Source organism: Triturus cristatus, chromosome 3_1 (genome assembly GCF_964204655.1).
Source record: "Triturus cristatus chromosome 3_1, aTriCri1.1, whole genome shotgun sequence".
NCBI classification, from domain to species: domain Eukaryota; kingdom Metazoa; phylum Chordata; class Amphibia; order Caudata; family Salamandridae; genus Triturus; species Triturus cristatus.
The window spans coordinates 518,093,830-518,109,639 of NC_140583.1; the positions used below are offsets into that span (position 1 = coordinate 518,093,830).

Here is a 15,810-nt window from a genome sequence, read left to right on the forward strand (position 1 = left end):
AGGCCCATCCTTGATGCAAGCATCTACAAATGAGTTCGATCCCCTGTGTTAAAATAAAGATTTCAAACAGAAAACCATATCAGGTAAAAGTTCCACTGTTCCACATCGCACTTTATTTTGTCTCTTTATATATGTCTTGTTAAACCTACTCTGTAGTGCAATGTACTACAAAAGAAGAGTACAATTTAGAATGCAAGTTTTTAATTTCCTTAAATTTGATTTATAATACACATTGTTGAATAAAACACACTTTAAATATTAGCACATTATCCGCCAAAACCAGCCTACACTTCTCGAAACATTGATAGATATATTAGATTAAAAGTGCAGTTTAAGTAAAGCCAGCAAAGAATGCAACTCTGGATATGATTTCTGCACTCACAAACACATCATTAAATACGCTATTCATGCCTATTGTGAAAGCAACGTTACCATTTCGGAGACCTCTGTTTCTTGCGCTCCCGGCAATGTCTGTAGGTGAAAGAAAAAATATAAGACTTCTCACTAAGGACCTAACTGCAAGCAAAGCAATTTTTGCTTCTTCAAAAGGCATGCATCGCAACTTCGAGCATTCACGCTCCCCCTTCCACGTACAGAACAGCAGCTCTGGCAGTCGCCTTCTATTGCTGGAAGTCAACTAGAGCATGTTTGAGTCTATATAGAGCCTCTTATGGCACAAAACCTTTAAATGTCTGCCAGGAGACATGGTCTGCTACGGCTTTGAGAGTTAAGCTATGACTTAATGGACTCCGCTGAACTGATCTGGCAGATTCAAAATAGAAATACAGCACAGCTCAAGTACCTCTAAAATGCAGCTCTGATGAGTGGAACCTACCATTTCCGTTCCATGTTGTCAGTGAAGGTCTCCTTGAAACCGCCATGAGTTTTAGAGTAATAATGACTTCTTCTATGGATGCTTTCAGTGATTCAATATTAAGTCAATCGAACAGACATTGACACACAATACCAAAATAGTGACAGAGACCTTTAATGCTACCTTGATAAGGATAAATGTTCTGAAACTTGTTAGTTGTCTTGGCCTCCAATTCAGCCCTCCCAACTACAGCATAGGCGTTTTGGTGTCAATAGACAACTGACAGACTGGTGTGGCTCCTAAACAGATTTCTGGATATGCATGAACAAACTGGAGAGTCCATGATGAAATGAAATGAGAATTTATAAAGTGCTACTAATACCTTGTGGTGTCTAGGCACTACCTTTCCGATGAACAAAGAGGGAGGGACATAGTGGCTGAATATTCAGGTTTTCAGGCCTCTCCTAAATATGACCAGGTTTGATTCTCTCTTGAGAGTTAAGGGAAGAGAATTCTAGAGCCTGACTGTGGTAGTAACAAAGCTCCTGCCTCCCCATCTCAACTTTTTGAATCTCGGGGTAACTAAATTACCACTGGCGGCTGACCTGAGGGATCATGGAGGACTGCATGGTCTAAGGTAGTGGGGTAGCCGGCTTGGACCCTGACCATGCAGTGTTTTGAAGGCTATGCATAGGATGTTAACAAATTGTTTCCAAATGGGGGCCCAAAAGATCACAATTTCTTTAAATGCAAGGGTTAGCTTCAAGCCTTACCATTTTATTAGGATCCCACCTCAACAACATGTCCGCTCTATAAAATACTTAAGGCCTGATTATTATGTCAGTCGGACCGCTGACAGCCCGTTGTTGGCAGTAGGACGGCCCTTCGGTCTGACTACTGTATTGCGATACTGGTGGTCGGACCCACAGCTGTGTGACATAACAGCGCCACCTCTCCCAGGATCATGGATCCTGAGGGTGCGGCGGTTGGAAAAGGGTCCCAGAATGGCAACAGTGCCGAGGCAGGCACTTCCGTCGGGATTACGATTGCTCTTTCTGACAACCTTTTCATGGCGGGGACCCGGCCATGAAAAGGTTGTCGGAAGGCGATGAGAGTGGCCCCCAACTGGGCCCCCAGGCATCGCAGCCTGTAGCAACATGTGCCTGTGGCACATGTAGTGTCCGCCTACCTGAGCATTGTTGTGTGTGCACCGTGTGCCATGCACGAAATGGTGCATGGCACATGATGCACTCACATGCTGAAAGCACTGCACGGCAGAGGCATCTGCTGCAGCATTCCTATGGCCGCAGCATGCCACCGCCATGGCACCAATGACTTCCGACCACCAGCCGGGAGGTCAAATCAAAATACAGTGGCCGCACCGCCACATGCTTGTCAGTGGTCACCTGAGTGATGCAATAGCGGCCGGCAGTCCAACCACCCGGTATCATAATCAGGCCCTTACTCTTCCTTACTGCGCACATCTATCTATAATTCCTCACAGTGGCACTTTTGCCTATCGATATATCAATACCAAAACATATGTCTATGTTATTTGTAGGGCGCATAGCTGCCCAAGGGCTTCCCAGCGCTGCAGAGAGGAGGACAGGGTGTTGTGGAGGAGCACTCATGGGAAGAGCCAGGATTTGAGCTTCTTCCTGAAGCTGCGTATGTCCTTTAGGAGTCTCAATTCCATGGACATTAAGTTCCAGAGTTTTGGGACCAAGTGAGAAAAGGATCTCCCTCCCCATCTGGCTCTTTTTATCCTCGTTGCGCTCCTAAGAAAGTCAGATGATGACCTGAGAGACCTCCTGGGGACATATGGGGAAATGAGGGATAGTAACAGGGCAGGACCCCTGCCTTGCATAGCTTTGTGGGCTAGGCATAGGGCCTTGAACTGGACCATGGATTGGATGGGAAGCCAGTGGAGTTTGCTTAGTGAGGCTTTCACTGACTCCTGCTTGTGTATATTTAGTAGCATCCTGGCCGTGGCGTTTTGGACAACGTGAAGCCTGCTGACTACGTATTTGGGGGACCCTAGGTACAGTGAGTTACCGTAGTCCAATCCTGAGACCACTAGTCTCTGGATCACAGTTCTACAAGCCTGATCTGGGAGAAGGTCTATGGTTTTCCGGATCAAACGTAGAATACCGAAGCAGGTGGTTGAGAGTGTTTTTGCTTCTGTATCCATAGAAAGATTCTGATCTAGCCACATCCCCAGGTTCTTGATGGAGGGCTTGGGAGTGGGGGCGCACCCCAGTTATCTGGCCAGCTGATCTTGTTTCAAGGGTCTGTGCAATTGCCCAGAAACATAAGCTCAGTTTTCTCACCGTTGATCTTTAGACTACAGTGGGACTGAGTGCCGAACCCAGGGGTAATCTCTTAGCCCCCTCCTTTTCAACATCTATGTTACTCCGCTGATCTATTTAGTGGAGTCTCTTGGGGCTAAGGTGATGGCCTATGCGGATGATACTCAGCTCCTGTTTTCTTGGGGTAAGGATGATGATTCAGTTTCGGCGGCCCAACACTGTCTCTCTTCAGTTTTTTGTTGGCCGGCCCAGGCACAGCTTAAATGTAACAAAGAGAAATCAGAGGTCCTCTTGTATGGTGTCTTTCCAGTTAACTTTCGAGAGAGGTTATGGCTCCCTGGCTTTCCCTTGCCCAAAGCAATGGGTATTGCTGCAAAAAACCTGGGGGTTTGGTACAATGAGAATTTGTCCTTCTCTACCCAGGTTAAACAGCTGGTTGGGTCTGGCTTTGGCATTCTGAAAGCTTTGAGGAAGTTTTTTCCCCTCCTTCCAAGACCGTCCAAAGATACGGTTGTCCGTGCCTTGATTTTGTCTCGCTTGGATTATGCCAATGCTCTTTATGCTGGCATTTCTGGCTACCTCCTGAATAAACTACAGGTCATCCAAAATTCGGCCGTCAGACTCCTGCTGGGTATATCTCGCAGGTGTAGGGTGCGGGCTCATTTGCACTCTCTGCACTGGCTTCCGGTGGAGTCTCGTATAAAATTAAAAACCCTGGCCATTGCCCATAGGGCCCTTTATGGCCTGGTTCCTCTCTATCTTCAGAAGAGGCTTGCCTTTTATATTCCCGCGAGACAGCTGCGGTCTTCCTCCCAATTTTTGATGCTGACGCCTACATTTAAACGCCAGAAGCTAGGCGGGAGTTCCTTTGTGCATAAGGCCGCACTGGCTTGGAATGCTTTACCCTTGGCGCTTCGGAGTACTCAAGATTTTGTGCTCTTTAAAAAAAGTGCATCGCGCTGACACTCTCACGAGCAGATGCATGCCGGTGCCTGTAGTCCGGGTGGGTGGCTGAAAAGTTTCAGGGACGCTCCAAACACACAGTGATGCTCCCAACATGATGAGCACGGGCCACACACAAGCTCAAGTGCCCAGGGGTGTGTGTGTGTGTGTGTGTGTGTGTGTGTATGTATATATATATATATATATATATATATATATATATATATATATATATATATATATATATATCCAAAACCAAGTTCCCTTCTGAGAAGAAGAACGAGCCACACTCGCGCACAGCAGGTCCAGCAGCTTTAATGGGCAATTCAAGGCATGACGCGTTTCGTAGTTAAACTTTTTCAAATGCCTTTAAGTCATGAATGCTCTTAAGTGTCCACCTTTTAAACCAGCTTGTCTCACTGCGATTGGCTGTAGTCATCTGGCAGGTACTAGGGAGTATCTCAAAACTCAGCACTCCGAGTTTTCGCCAAGGCAGTCAAACGGCGTAGGTACTACCCAAGTGGGCGGTGACTGCCTCTTCTCCCAATGTACCTGGATCTAGCTTGTGGAAAAAGCAGCTGGCCTGGATGCTCACCCTTCCGCAAAGCGCAGCCGAGACCTCGGAACATCTCAACAGTGCAAGATGCCCCCTCGTGCAGTATATATATACACACACACACACATATATAATGAATATTCCCAAATCACTGTCTGCTAAAACGGGAAACGGACTCCAGAATTGTGCTGATATTTTCCTTTATTTCATGACGCGTTTCGCCCACCCACTCATCCTGTCATGAAATAAAAGAAAATATCAGTAAAATATCAGCACAATTCTGGAGTCCGTGTCCTGTTTTAGCAGACAGCGCTTTGGGAATATTCATTTGATATCATTTATCTCTAGAAACGGCTCCCGATTCACGGACCCCCTTCCTTATAAGGGTCGAGCAGCTTTCAGACGGTTTTGATAGATATATATATATTAAGGAGGCCCTTGTAAACGTGGAGATATACATATATATATATATATATTCACTGAAAAAACCATAGGTTAGAGGCACGTTGTAGTTAGGAATTAGCATTTAAAAAACCTTAGAAATTCACTGAAAAAACCATAGATTTCAGGGGCATTATAGTTAGTTGGACATTTCACTCGTACAAAACCTTTGAAATTCCCCGTTATAGTTAGTTCAGCTAACTATAACTTGCGCGCCCGCAATGCACTGCTGATGACGTCACATATTACATCACTCATGACATGGTCAGTGACATCACTCATGACATCACTGATGACATCTCAAATGACATCGCTGATGACATCACTGATGACATCATCCAGTGAATGTGCGTTTTTCTGAAAATTAAATGTTTTATATATGTATATCTCAAGGTCGATGGAAGAATAAATGGGTATATAAGTGTCTAAATGGATGATTTTCTTTTTGAAAAATTGATTGTATAACTGACTGATTAAGTGAATACATGGGTTAGTAATGTTTAAATATATAAACATCTGTCTCAGTCTCTCACTTTGTGTATAAGTGGCTGCATGGGTTGGTGAGTAGCTACATGAGTGTCTATATAGGTTATTATTTGTTTTTTTGAGTATCAGTATGAGTGTCTGAGTGTCTGTATGGTTCGGTGGGGGGTATTACGTAGTGCATAGATGCATGAATGAGTGACTCACTGCTTGTATGTGTTGGAGACAGCATGTGTGCAGGACTGTATGGGTGGATGAGTGTGTGTATGGGTGTGTTAGTGAATGAATGACTGTCTCAATAGTGTCTTTATGAGTAACTACATATGTTTTAAACTAGTATATGTGAGTATTGGTGTATATAAGTGAGTATATGTGAGAGTGAGAGATTGGAAGACTCCCTGTATAAATTAGTATGTGTTTCTATAAGTGATTGCTTAAGAGAGTAAGAATGTGTACATTTCTGTAGCAGTAAGTGTGGTAGTGTGTGTATAACTGTATATGCAATTTAATGGATGTTTGATACTTTGTTTGCATGTGTGACTATGTGTGTGAGTAACTATGGATGAGTGTCATTGAGTAATAGGATGTATAGGTGTATGAGTACATATGATGAGTGAGTACATCTATGAGTGACTGTATAGGACTGTTGGTGAGTGAGTGGATGTGTTTGTAGATGAGTGATGTTATTTGAGATGTCCTCAGTGATGTCATGAGTGATGTCACTAACCATGTCATGAGTGATGTAATATGTGACGTCATCAGCAGTGCATTGCGGGCGAGCGAGTTATAGTTATGTGAACTAACTATAATGGGGGAATTTCAAAGGTTTTGTACGAGTGAAATGTCCAACTAACAATAACGCCCCTGAAACCTATGGTTTTTTCAGTGCATTTCAAAGGTTTTTTAAACGCTAATTTGTAACTATAACGTGCCTGAAACCTCTGGTTTTTTCAGTTAATTTCTAAGATTTTTTAAATGCTAGTTTCTAACTATGCCTACGGAGGTAGGACATGTGAAGAAGAAAAAACACACAGAAAGAAGAAAAAGAAATGCAGAAAGAAGCAACAGAAGTCCTCAAAGACGAAGAAAAGTGCAGGAAGAAGGAAGACGTGCAGAAAGAACAAACAGAGGAGCAGAAAGAAGCCTTGTTGCAAAATCATCCTATACCCTCAAATTTTTCAGACGGATACTGGTGGTAACTGAGTCTGACTAACCAGTCCTAGAGCCAGTGCTATGCTAAGCCATTGAATTTCTCCAAGATGTCTCTTGAATCCTGAATATATGCAGGTAGATTTGTTAGAAAAGGTTGAAGAAACCTGTCTACATATTGTGATAATTTTTCAGTAGGTGAATTAATCCCAGAAATAATGGGACGTCCTGGTGGAAATGTGTCCCCTTTATGTATCTTTGGAAACACATAAATGCAAGGGGCAAGAGGGTTCTTACAGTAAGATATCTACGTTCCTCCTCCGAGAGTAGACCGCATGCATGACAACCACATTCCCACCCTTGTCCGCTTCCTTGATGGTAATGGATTCATTGTTTTTCAAATCATTAAGAGCTTTCCTTTCTATTTTAGTCAAGTTGTTTCAAAAGTGCATATATTTACAAGGGGTGTCAATCAATTTGTACAGATCCTTGGTTACTCTTTCTTTAAACAGGTCTATATTCGCATGTGTATTATTCGGCATAAATTTCGACCGTAACTTAAGACCACTAGTCACCTCAGTATTCTCTTTGATATCCATATCATCTCTAATTTCCTGTATGGAGAAATTTTCCCCACCCGCAATAGATAACAACATTTGCAAGTTATATAGGTCAGAGACCGTTTGTACGATAGAAGGTAGGCCAGATATAATGTGTGGTTTGGCGATTCACTAGTGATGTCTGAAAGTACGTTGGGTAAACATGGGGTTTACCTAAGTGGGTCTTTTTCTCTCTTCCTTCTTTGGTTGTCATCTTGTGCTCATTGCCTATGGAGATTTGTGAGTACCATCTCAAGAGAAACAATCTTTTGACGTATAACTGTCACTGGATTCAATCTAAGAAGCATCTACAATTGGTATGTCCCTCTTCATTGCTCAGTCTTTTTACCTCAATTCTCTGTGGTGTATATGTATTTATACCTTTTAACTTTTTCCGCTTGGTGTAACCGATCCTCAGACAAATCGAGTCATTGTTTGTTGCTTCATTCAGAGTTTTTAGGATGGATATAAATACAATTGTATCATCCAACAAGACATGTACTTAAGTCTGTATGCCATAATTTTTGGTACCCCGTGATGATGTATTATTAATTGCAATACTATTTATAATAATTGGAGAAATAGCTGTTTGTATTGTGTGATCTATGGATTATCACCCATTTTATAGTGACATGACAATTGCAGGCACTAACCATTGGATATTAACCTTTTGGATCTAGTTCCCATAAGGTCAGATTCGGGTTAGGTTTGATAAATTTTCCGTAGATAAAGTTGATGTATGTGTTCAGATCAAATGAATTGGCTAGTAAGTTTTTTGGAGATGCATGTTTGCAATTTCGTGTTGTACACATGCACACCAGGACATATAATGTATATATTTGAGTTTTTATACATGAAAGTATTTTGATGAGTATATTTTTATATATGTTTTTTTTAATTACAGCCCTGAAGAAGTTTTGTCTAAGAACGAAACGCGTTGGCTGTGGCTTGTGACAAATTAAAATAAATAAGAGATTCATTAAAGGAGCAACTTTATTTTTTCAACACGAACGGAACATTTTGAATTGTATAAAAAATTGGGATAAGTGGTGCAGCTTTGATTTTGTTTTATTGTGATTTTTACCCTGTTGTTTAGGGTGGTGCACTTGGACAGAGGGCACTTTTGGAGTATGCACACAGACTGATCTAATGGTATATGAAGTACTGGTATCACTTTCATAGTTGGTGCCTCTCTCAGGTGAATTGGTCCACTGTCCAATGTCCAGTTGCATGTGTTTAAAAACTTCCTGCTTTGGAGTGTTGACAGCCAATTAGCATGAAGCTCATGATCGGGAGAGTGCGCGGATCCTGCGCGGCCATAGATATTGAAACTTTTTTACTTTTGATTTCTCAGCAACTACTAAACGGATTTACACCATTTAACAAAAAGGGATCTTTCTGAACCAAAGGCTACCTTTTTGACAAATTTGGTGTAATTCCGTTCAGCAGTTCGGGCTGTAGCGGTGTCTAAAGTTTCCTATGGGAAATTGCATGGGGAAAACACGTTTTGGGACCCCCCCCTTTTTTCTCGGTCCCCGCTTGACGAATCACCCCGAAACTTTCAAGATAGGAGCGGACCGGAGTGCCCCACGAGTTTTGAACATTTCGCGAAGATTCATCAACCGGCGCCAAAGTTATTGGGAATAGAATGTTGCGAATTACCTATGGAAACTAGGTCCTAACTATAACTATCTACTAGCGACCGCCTGTAGGATATATATATATATATATATATATATATATATATATATATATATATATATATATATATATATATATATATATATATATATATATATATATATATATATATATATATATATATACACATATATATATATATATATACATATATATATATATATATATATATATACATATATATATTTTCACTTAAAAAACCATAGGTTTCACACATGTTATAGTTAGGTGGACATTTCACTCGTAAAAAACCAATGAAATTCCCCCGTTATAGTTACTTGAGATAACTATAACTCCCGCGCCCGCAATCCTCTGCTCATGACGTCACATATTACATCACTCATGACATGGTCAGTGACATCACTCATGACATCACTGATGACATCATCCTTGTGATAGAGTTGCGGTCGCGCAAGTTATAGTTATCTCAACTAACTATAACGGGGGGATTTCATTGGTTTTTTACGAGTGAAATGTCCACCTAACTATAACATGTGTGAAACCTATGGTTTTTTAAGTGAATTTGCAAGGTTTTTTAAATGCTAATTCCTAACTATAACGTGTGTGAAACCTATGGTTTTTTAAGTGAATTTGTACGTTTTTTTAAATGCTAAGTTAAGTATGTATTATTATATATATTTTTTTAAGGTTATTCACCGTGCGTGCACCGTGCGCGCACGGTGCGCACACCCCGCGATTTAAAAAAAAATAAAAATGTTTTTTTCACCCTTTGGGGTCCTTTAGGGACCCCCTGACAAAGGCGAGGGGGTCAGGAACTCTCTACCCTGCCCCCTTTTCACGTTCGCCGCCTCTCTTTTTCACTGTCGCACCCAAAACAAACAAAATGGTGGACGACACTTCCTGATTTCGACCGATTCGAACATTGACTGACATGTAACCACCAATCAGAATTACGCTCGCGCACGTTAGGGTGCGCGCACGGTGCGCGGCTATTGATATTTATGTACTTTTAACTGCAATTTTCTCAGGAAATACTGAACAGATTGACTTCATATATGCAAAAGGCACATGCCTGACCTGAGGACTACCTCTTTGCCAAATTTCAAGTAATTCTGTTCAGCCGTTCGGGCTGTACCTTCGACTAAAGGTCCTATGGGAAAATGCATGGGGAAAACGCGTTTTGGGACCCCCCTTTTTTCTCAGCCCCCGCTTGACGAATCACCCCGAGACTTTCAGGGTAGGAGCTGAGCGGAGCGACCCATTAGTTTTGAAAATTTTGCGAGGATTCGTCAACCGGCGCCAAAGTTATTCAAAATAGAATTTTCAGATTTCCTATGGAAACACGGTCCAAACTATAACTATCTACTGGCGACCGCCAGTAGATAAGAGATATATATATCTCAAAACAATACCCATACAGGCATAGAGTGACGCATAAATTATGCAAAAAAAGAAGGAGAGAACTCTGGGTAGTTCCCAAGTTTAGGTGGATGGCAGCTCGTGTACAGAGCACCCTCAACACCAGCGGCACTCAAAATTTGCTCACCTCAAATGTCTGCTTTTCGATCAAAGTTTTTAAGCATAGGATTAGCACAATGCTATCCACGCCGAGATAGAAATGGACAAAGTCTTTCACCAATCCAAAGCTAAGGGTATTGTTTTGACTTATACTGGGTGCTCCCTTGTGTCTGGACAAAGCTAAACCTCTCTGAAGAGCTGTAATGACAGCAAAACACGTGTCAGGGGTTGCTTTTATTCATTTCAGGTTGGCTTGGATGGTATTTCACCAATCCAAACCTATAATACTGTGCCTGGAGTGATAAATGGCTTTTGTCATTTTACAGCTCGGCGTGGATAGCACTGTGCTAATCCTATGCTTAAAGACTTCGCTGTACAAATGGCAAAAGACTTTGTCCATTTCTGTCTCGGCGTGGATAGCATTGTGCTAATCCTATGCTTAAAAACTTTGATAGAAAAGCAGACATTTGAGGTGAGCAAAGTTAGAGTGTCGCTGGTGTTGAGGGTGCTCTGTACACGAGCTGCCATCCACCTAAACTTGGGAACTACCCAGAGTTCTCTTCTTCTTTTTTGTATATATATATATATATATATATATATATATATATATATATATATATATATATATATATATATATATATATATATATATATATATATATATATATATATATATATATATATATATATATATATATAAGTAAAGCCGTCCAGCAGATACAATCTCGCTCTGGCCAAACCCGTTAAATGGAGCAAAGTGGTTTATTTAATGCCCGACACCATCACCACCATGACGCGTTTCAGCCCACGTATACATATATATATATATACACACAATTTATGCCCGAGTTGCTGGTTTCCAGACCAGAGATAAACAGGTATGGACCACCAATGTCTTCAAAATTGCAAATGAATGGGATGACCAGACATCCAGGTGACTTTGCCTATTATATGAAACATGAATATGCATAGCCCTTTATTTTTCCAATTTCCTTATCTCATGTTCTTACTTGCACTTCTCATAATGATATGATGATACTAAATCATTAATATATGAATAACGTGTTATTTACTGCTTCAGTGCCCAAATTTGTGAATACTTTGCTTATACCTTATATATTCAAGTTGGCCGCCATGGTATATGTACCTATTGAGGACCTGTGTTTCCTTTATTTTTCACTCAAGGATTTAGCACCTTAATAGTCACAATACTCACAGCAGGTTAATTTAAGAGTTTAGGGTGGGTATGGGTTTTTGGATGGCAAGGGTGGTTTAGGGTGAGTATGGGCTTTTGGATGGCAAGGGTAATTTTAGCGTTTAGGGTGGGTATGGGTTTTGGGTGGAAAGGGAATTTTTAGGGTTTAGGGTAGGTATGGGTTGTTGGGTAGCAACACTTATTTTAGGGTTTAGGGTGAGTATGGTTTTTTTTATGTCAAGGGTAATTTTAGGGTTTAGGGTGGGTATGGGTTTCTGGGTGGTAGAGATAATTTTAGAGTGGCAAGGAATGTCTTGGGGTTCAGGGGTTGTGGGTCAATAGGATTATATATATATATATTTACATGCATTAAAAAATGATTTAAAAAGTCTATATATAACTATATATATATATATATATATATATATATATATATATATATATATATATATATATATATATATATATATATATATATATATATATATATATATATTGTATTGAAGAGACGAGATGGGGAGATACATATATATATATATTCACTTAAAAAACCATAGGTTTCACACATGTTATAGTTAGCTGGGCATTTCATTCGTGAAAAACCATTGAAATTTCCACGTTATAGTTAGTGCAGGCAACTATAACTCACGCGACCGCAATCCTCTGTTGATGCTAATACTGTATTTAGACACTTATTTACCCATGTCTTCTTCCATTAATTTTTAGCTATACATATATTACAAATATTTTTTTTCAGTGATGTAATATCTGACGTCATCAGCAGAGGATTGCATGTGTGAAACCTATGGTTTTTTAATTGAATTTGCAAGGTTTTTTAAATGCTAATTCCTAACTATAACGTGTGTGAAACCTATGGTTTTTTCAGTGAATTTGTACGGTTTTAAAAATGCTAATTTATGTATTTATTTATTTATTTTTTTTAAGTTTTTTCACCATGCGCGTACCGTGCGCACACGGACCTGAGGACTACCTCTCTGCCAAATTTCAAGTAATTCTGTTCAGCCGTTCAGGCTGCAGCTTGGACTAAAGGTCCTATGGAAAAATGCCTGGGGAAAACGCGTTTTGGGACCCCCCCTTTTTCTCAGCCCCCGCTTGACGAATCCCACCGAGACTTTCAGGGAAGGAGCGGAGCGGAGCGCCCCACCTATTTTGAAAATTTCGCGAGGATTCGTCAATCGGCGCCAAAGTTATTCAAAATAGAATGTTGCGGATTTCCTATGGAAACACGGTCCTAACTATAACTATCTACTGGCGACCGGCAGTAGATAATATATATATTAAAAGTACCTGTTACTTATATTTTAGACAACACATATGCCTTTACCACAAATGTCTTTAACACGAAAATGCAAGTATTTTACAGGTATCCACTATATATATATATATATATATATATAGTTTTTACTTGCCTGTAAAATACTTAAAAATTCTTTTTACAAGCATTCGTTGTAAAGGCAACATATTAATTGTAAAGAATATCGTTGAAAAAAGACTTTCATTGTAATGCCTTTGTGCCATTGTCATTGTAAAAATTCTGTTGTAATGGCATTCGGAATTCCGTCATGCATCCGAAATACGGACAGTGGCTTATTTGTGACAGCTGGTTGCTATGTGCCACAGTCCAGCGCATCTTACTGAGCTTGCACAGCACAACTCAATAAATGATAAACATATTTCTTTAATCCACTTCAGAAAATAGACAGCCTGACAGGTTGGGAAACGATTGCTGAACTTCCTGCTTTCCACCAACCCACATAAACATAGCAAGCCTGGAGAAGTGCAACAGCTCCCAAACCTCCATGTTATTTGCAGCTCAAGCTACTGAAAGGCTAGTGGATTGGCAATCAACATTGACACCATCTCATCAATAAGATAAGTTATGCACTTTTTTTTAACAAGCAAAAGGCGTGGTTCAACTATTTCATGACAGGCTTCAAAAGAGCTGAATGAAATGTCACGCTGCTTGGCGTATATGGCTGTGGTTCCTGAGAATGTGCCCTGAGGCCCACCTGGACACATTGGAAACATATGGGCACGTGTTGGGCGATTAGTGTTTGATTAAATATGTTTCCCTGTCTGCAGCGTTTCTAAGGTTTACTTCTGAACTGTATGCACCCCAAGATCTTCTTGAAGGTATTTCAGAAAAATGAAATATTTCATAAACTTTTACCAAAAGGTTAAAATGTATTTCACGGATGCTCTCACCTACAGTCAGGGCACAAGTCCTAAAAAATAGAAGTGAGGGGACTAACCAAGTTAGGCAGTATGCAAGTGACATCATGGCGTGTGATATCATGGCATGACATCATGATGCATGACATTGCAAGTGACATCACAGTAAGTGGCAGCACAACCCATGACCTCACAAGAAGTGGCATCACAAGAAGTGAAATCAGATCTTAAGACATGTTTGACTTGGCTCTTTTTGCATGGTCATCCCAAAAATGTTTGCTTTCTTCCTGTATTTTTTCTGACGTGTTGTTTGTGGTTTTATGACTCTGGGTACATTACCACTGCTGATCAGTGCTAAAGTGCATATGCTCTCCCTGTAAATTGTTGTAATGGATTGGTGATTCCATGATTGGCATATTTGATTTACTAGTCAGCCCTTAGTACAGGGCACTGTGAGTTCCCAGGGCCTGTAAATCAAATGCTGCTAGTGGGCCTGCAGCACTGGGCCACCCACATAAGCAGCCTGTAAATGTAACTCAGTCCTGCCACTGCAGTGTCTGTGCGCAGTTTGGTACAGCCATGTCGACCTGGCAAGTGCACCCACTTGCCAGGCCCTAACCTTCCCTTTTCTTACATGTAAGACACCCCTAAGGTAGGCTCAAGGTACCCCTGTGGGCAGGGTGCAGTGTATGTAAGAGGTAGGACATGCCCCGGTGTGAGGCATGTCCTGATAGTGAAATACTGCCAATTTCTTTTTTCACTATTGAAAGGCTATCTTTCCCATAGGATAGAATGGGAGTTTATTTATAACATCTTAAAAAAATATAACTTCGCATTGGGACAAGATAGAAAGATGGAGTTCAGTAAAGATGATTTTTATATTGTGTGTTTGAAAATAGCACTTTTAGAAGGTGGGTATTTTCTTGCTTAGCCATCCTGTGTGCCTCTGCTGGTTTGTGTATTGACTGTCCGGCTTTGGAGTGACAGGGGCTGGGGAGGTGCAGTCTTTCATACAGCCACCGGGAGGTGGGGGGGGGGTTGATGTGTGTCCTGCCTTTCCTGAATGAGTCAGGGCTGGGCTGAATGGACCTGGGCTGCATTCAGAGTAGGGTGAGAAGTTCTCACTAGCACCTGAATAGGCTGGGTCTGGATTTAAAGAGGTGGGAGGAGATTTTCCTTGCTCCTGAATAGGCACTGTCTGCCTTACACAATGCTGTCGCAACCTCCTACTGGGCAGCTGTACCAGAGAGGACAGAAATGGTTTTGCCTGGGCAAGGAGCTTCTCTGCCACCAGAGAACAAAGACATTTGTGCTATAAAAAGTGGGGCCCAGACCTCTGAACTTTAGATTACTGCTGAACTAAGGCACCTGCCAGGAAGAAGAACCGGGAAAGCTGGAGGAGGAGTACTGCGCTGTGCTGTGTGCTGTTGGGTTTAGCCTGCAGTGGTTGCTTCATGTCTTGGGCAGGGAAAGTATTGGACTGTGCTTTCATAAGCATGCTGTTAGAGGTTTCTCCAAGGGCTTGAAGTAGAGCTTGCCTCCTGTTGGAAGTCTCAGTGATAGAAAAGACTTCAAAGAGGAACCTCTGCCACGGAGAAGAGCTGGAGAAACTGGAGGAGCACTGCCCCTTTGCTGTGTGCTGTCCGGGGTTGGCCTGCAGTGGCTGTTCCTGCCAAGGAGACGAACTGTGTGTGCAATGTTGCTTGAGAAAGTATCTCAAAGGGCATGAATTGGAGCTTGTCCCCTGTTCAAGAGGTCTCAGGAACAGCAAAAACCTCCTTATCCTTCTGGGCACCGTCTCTGGTTCCGCTGGTTCCAGTCGTCACAGAAGAAATGAGCAGCCGACTTCGTCAGCATGTCTGTCGCAGACTCCATGTCCTGAAGGCACTGCAGAGAGCACTGCCTTGCTTTACAACGCAACCCTGGTCTCACCGACTCCGTCAAAGAGC

At 41.5% G+C, this 15,810-nt stretch overlaps 1 protein-coding gene across 3 annotated transcripts in view; it reads right to left on the minus strand.

The window, feature by feature from the left end:
* The window catches only part of WDR93 (WD repeat domain 93), a 486,239-nt gene that overhangs the window by 299,803 nt on the left and 170,626 nt on the right, over positions 1-15,810 (minus strand). For all 3 annotated transcript variants that reach the window (XM_085644428.1, XM_085644426.1, XM_085644427.1), the window contains one exon: positions 433-471. In XM_085644428.1, coding sequence (XP_085500554.1) covers positions 433-471 — 39 coding nt within the window. The remainder of the gene's footprint in view (positions 1-432; positions 472-15,810) is intronic.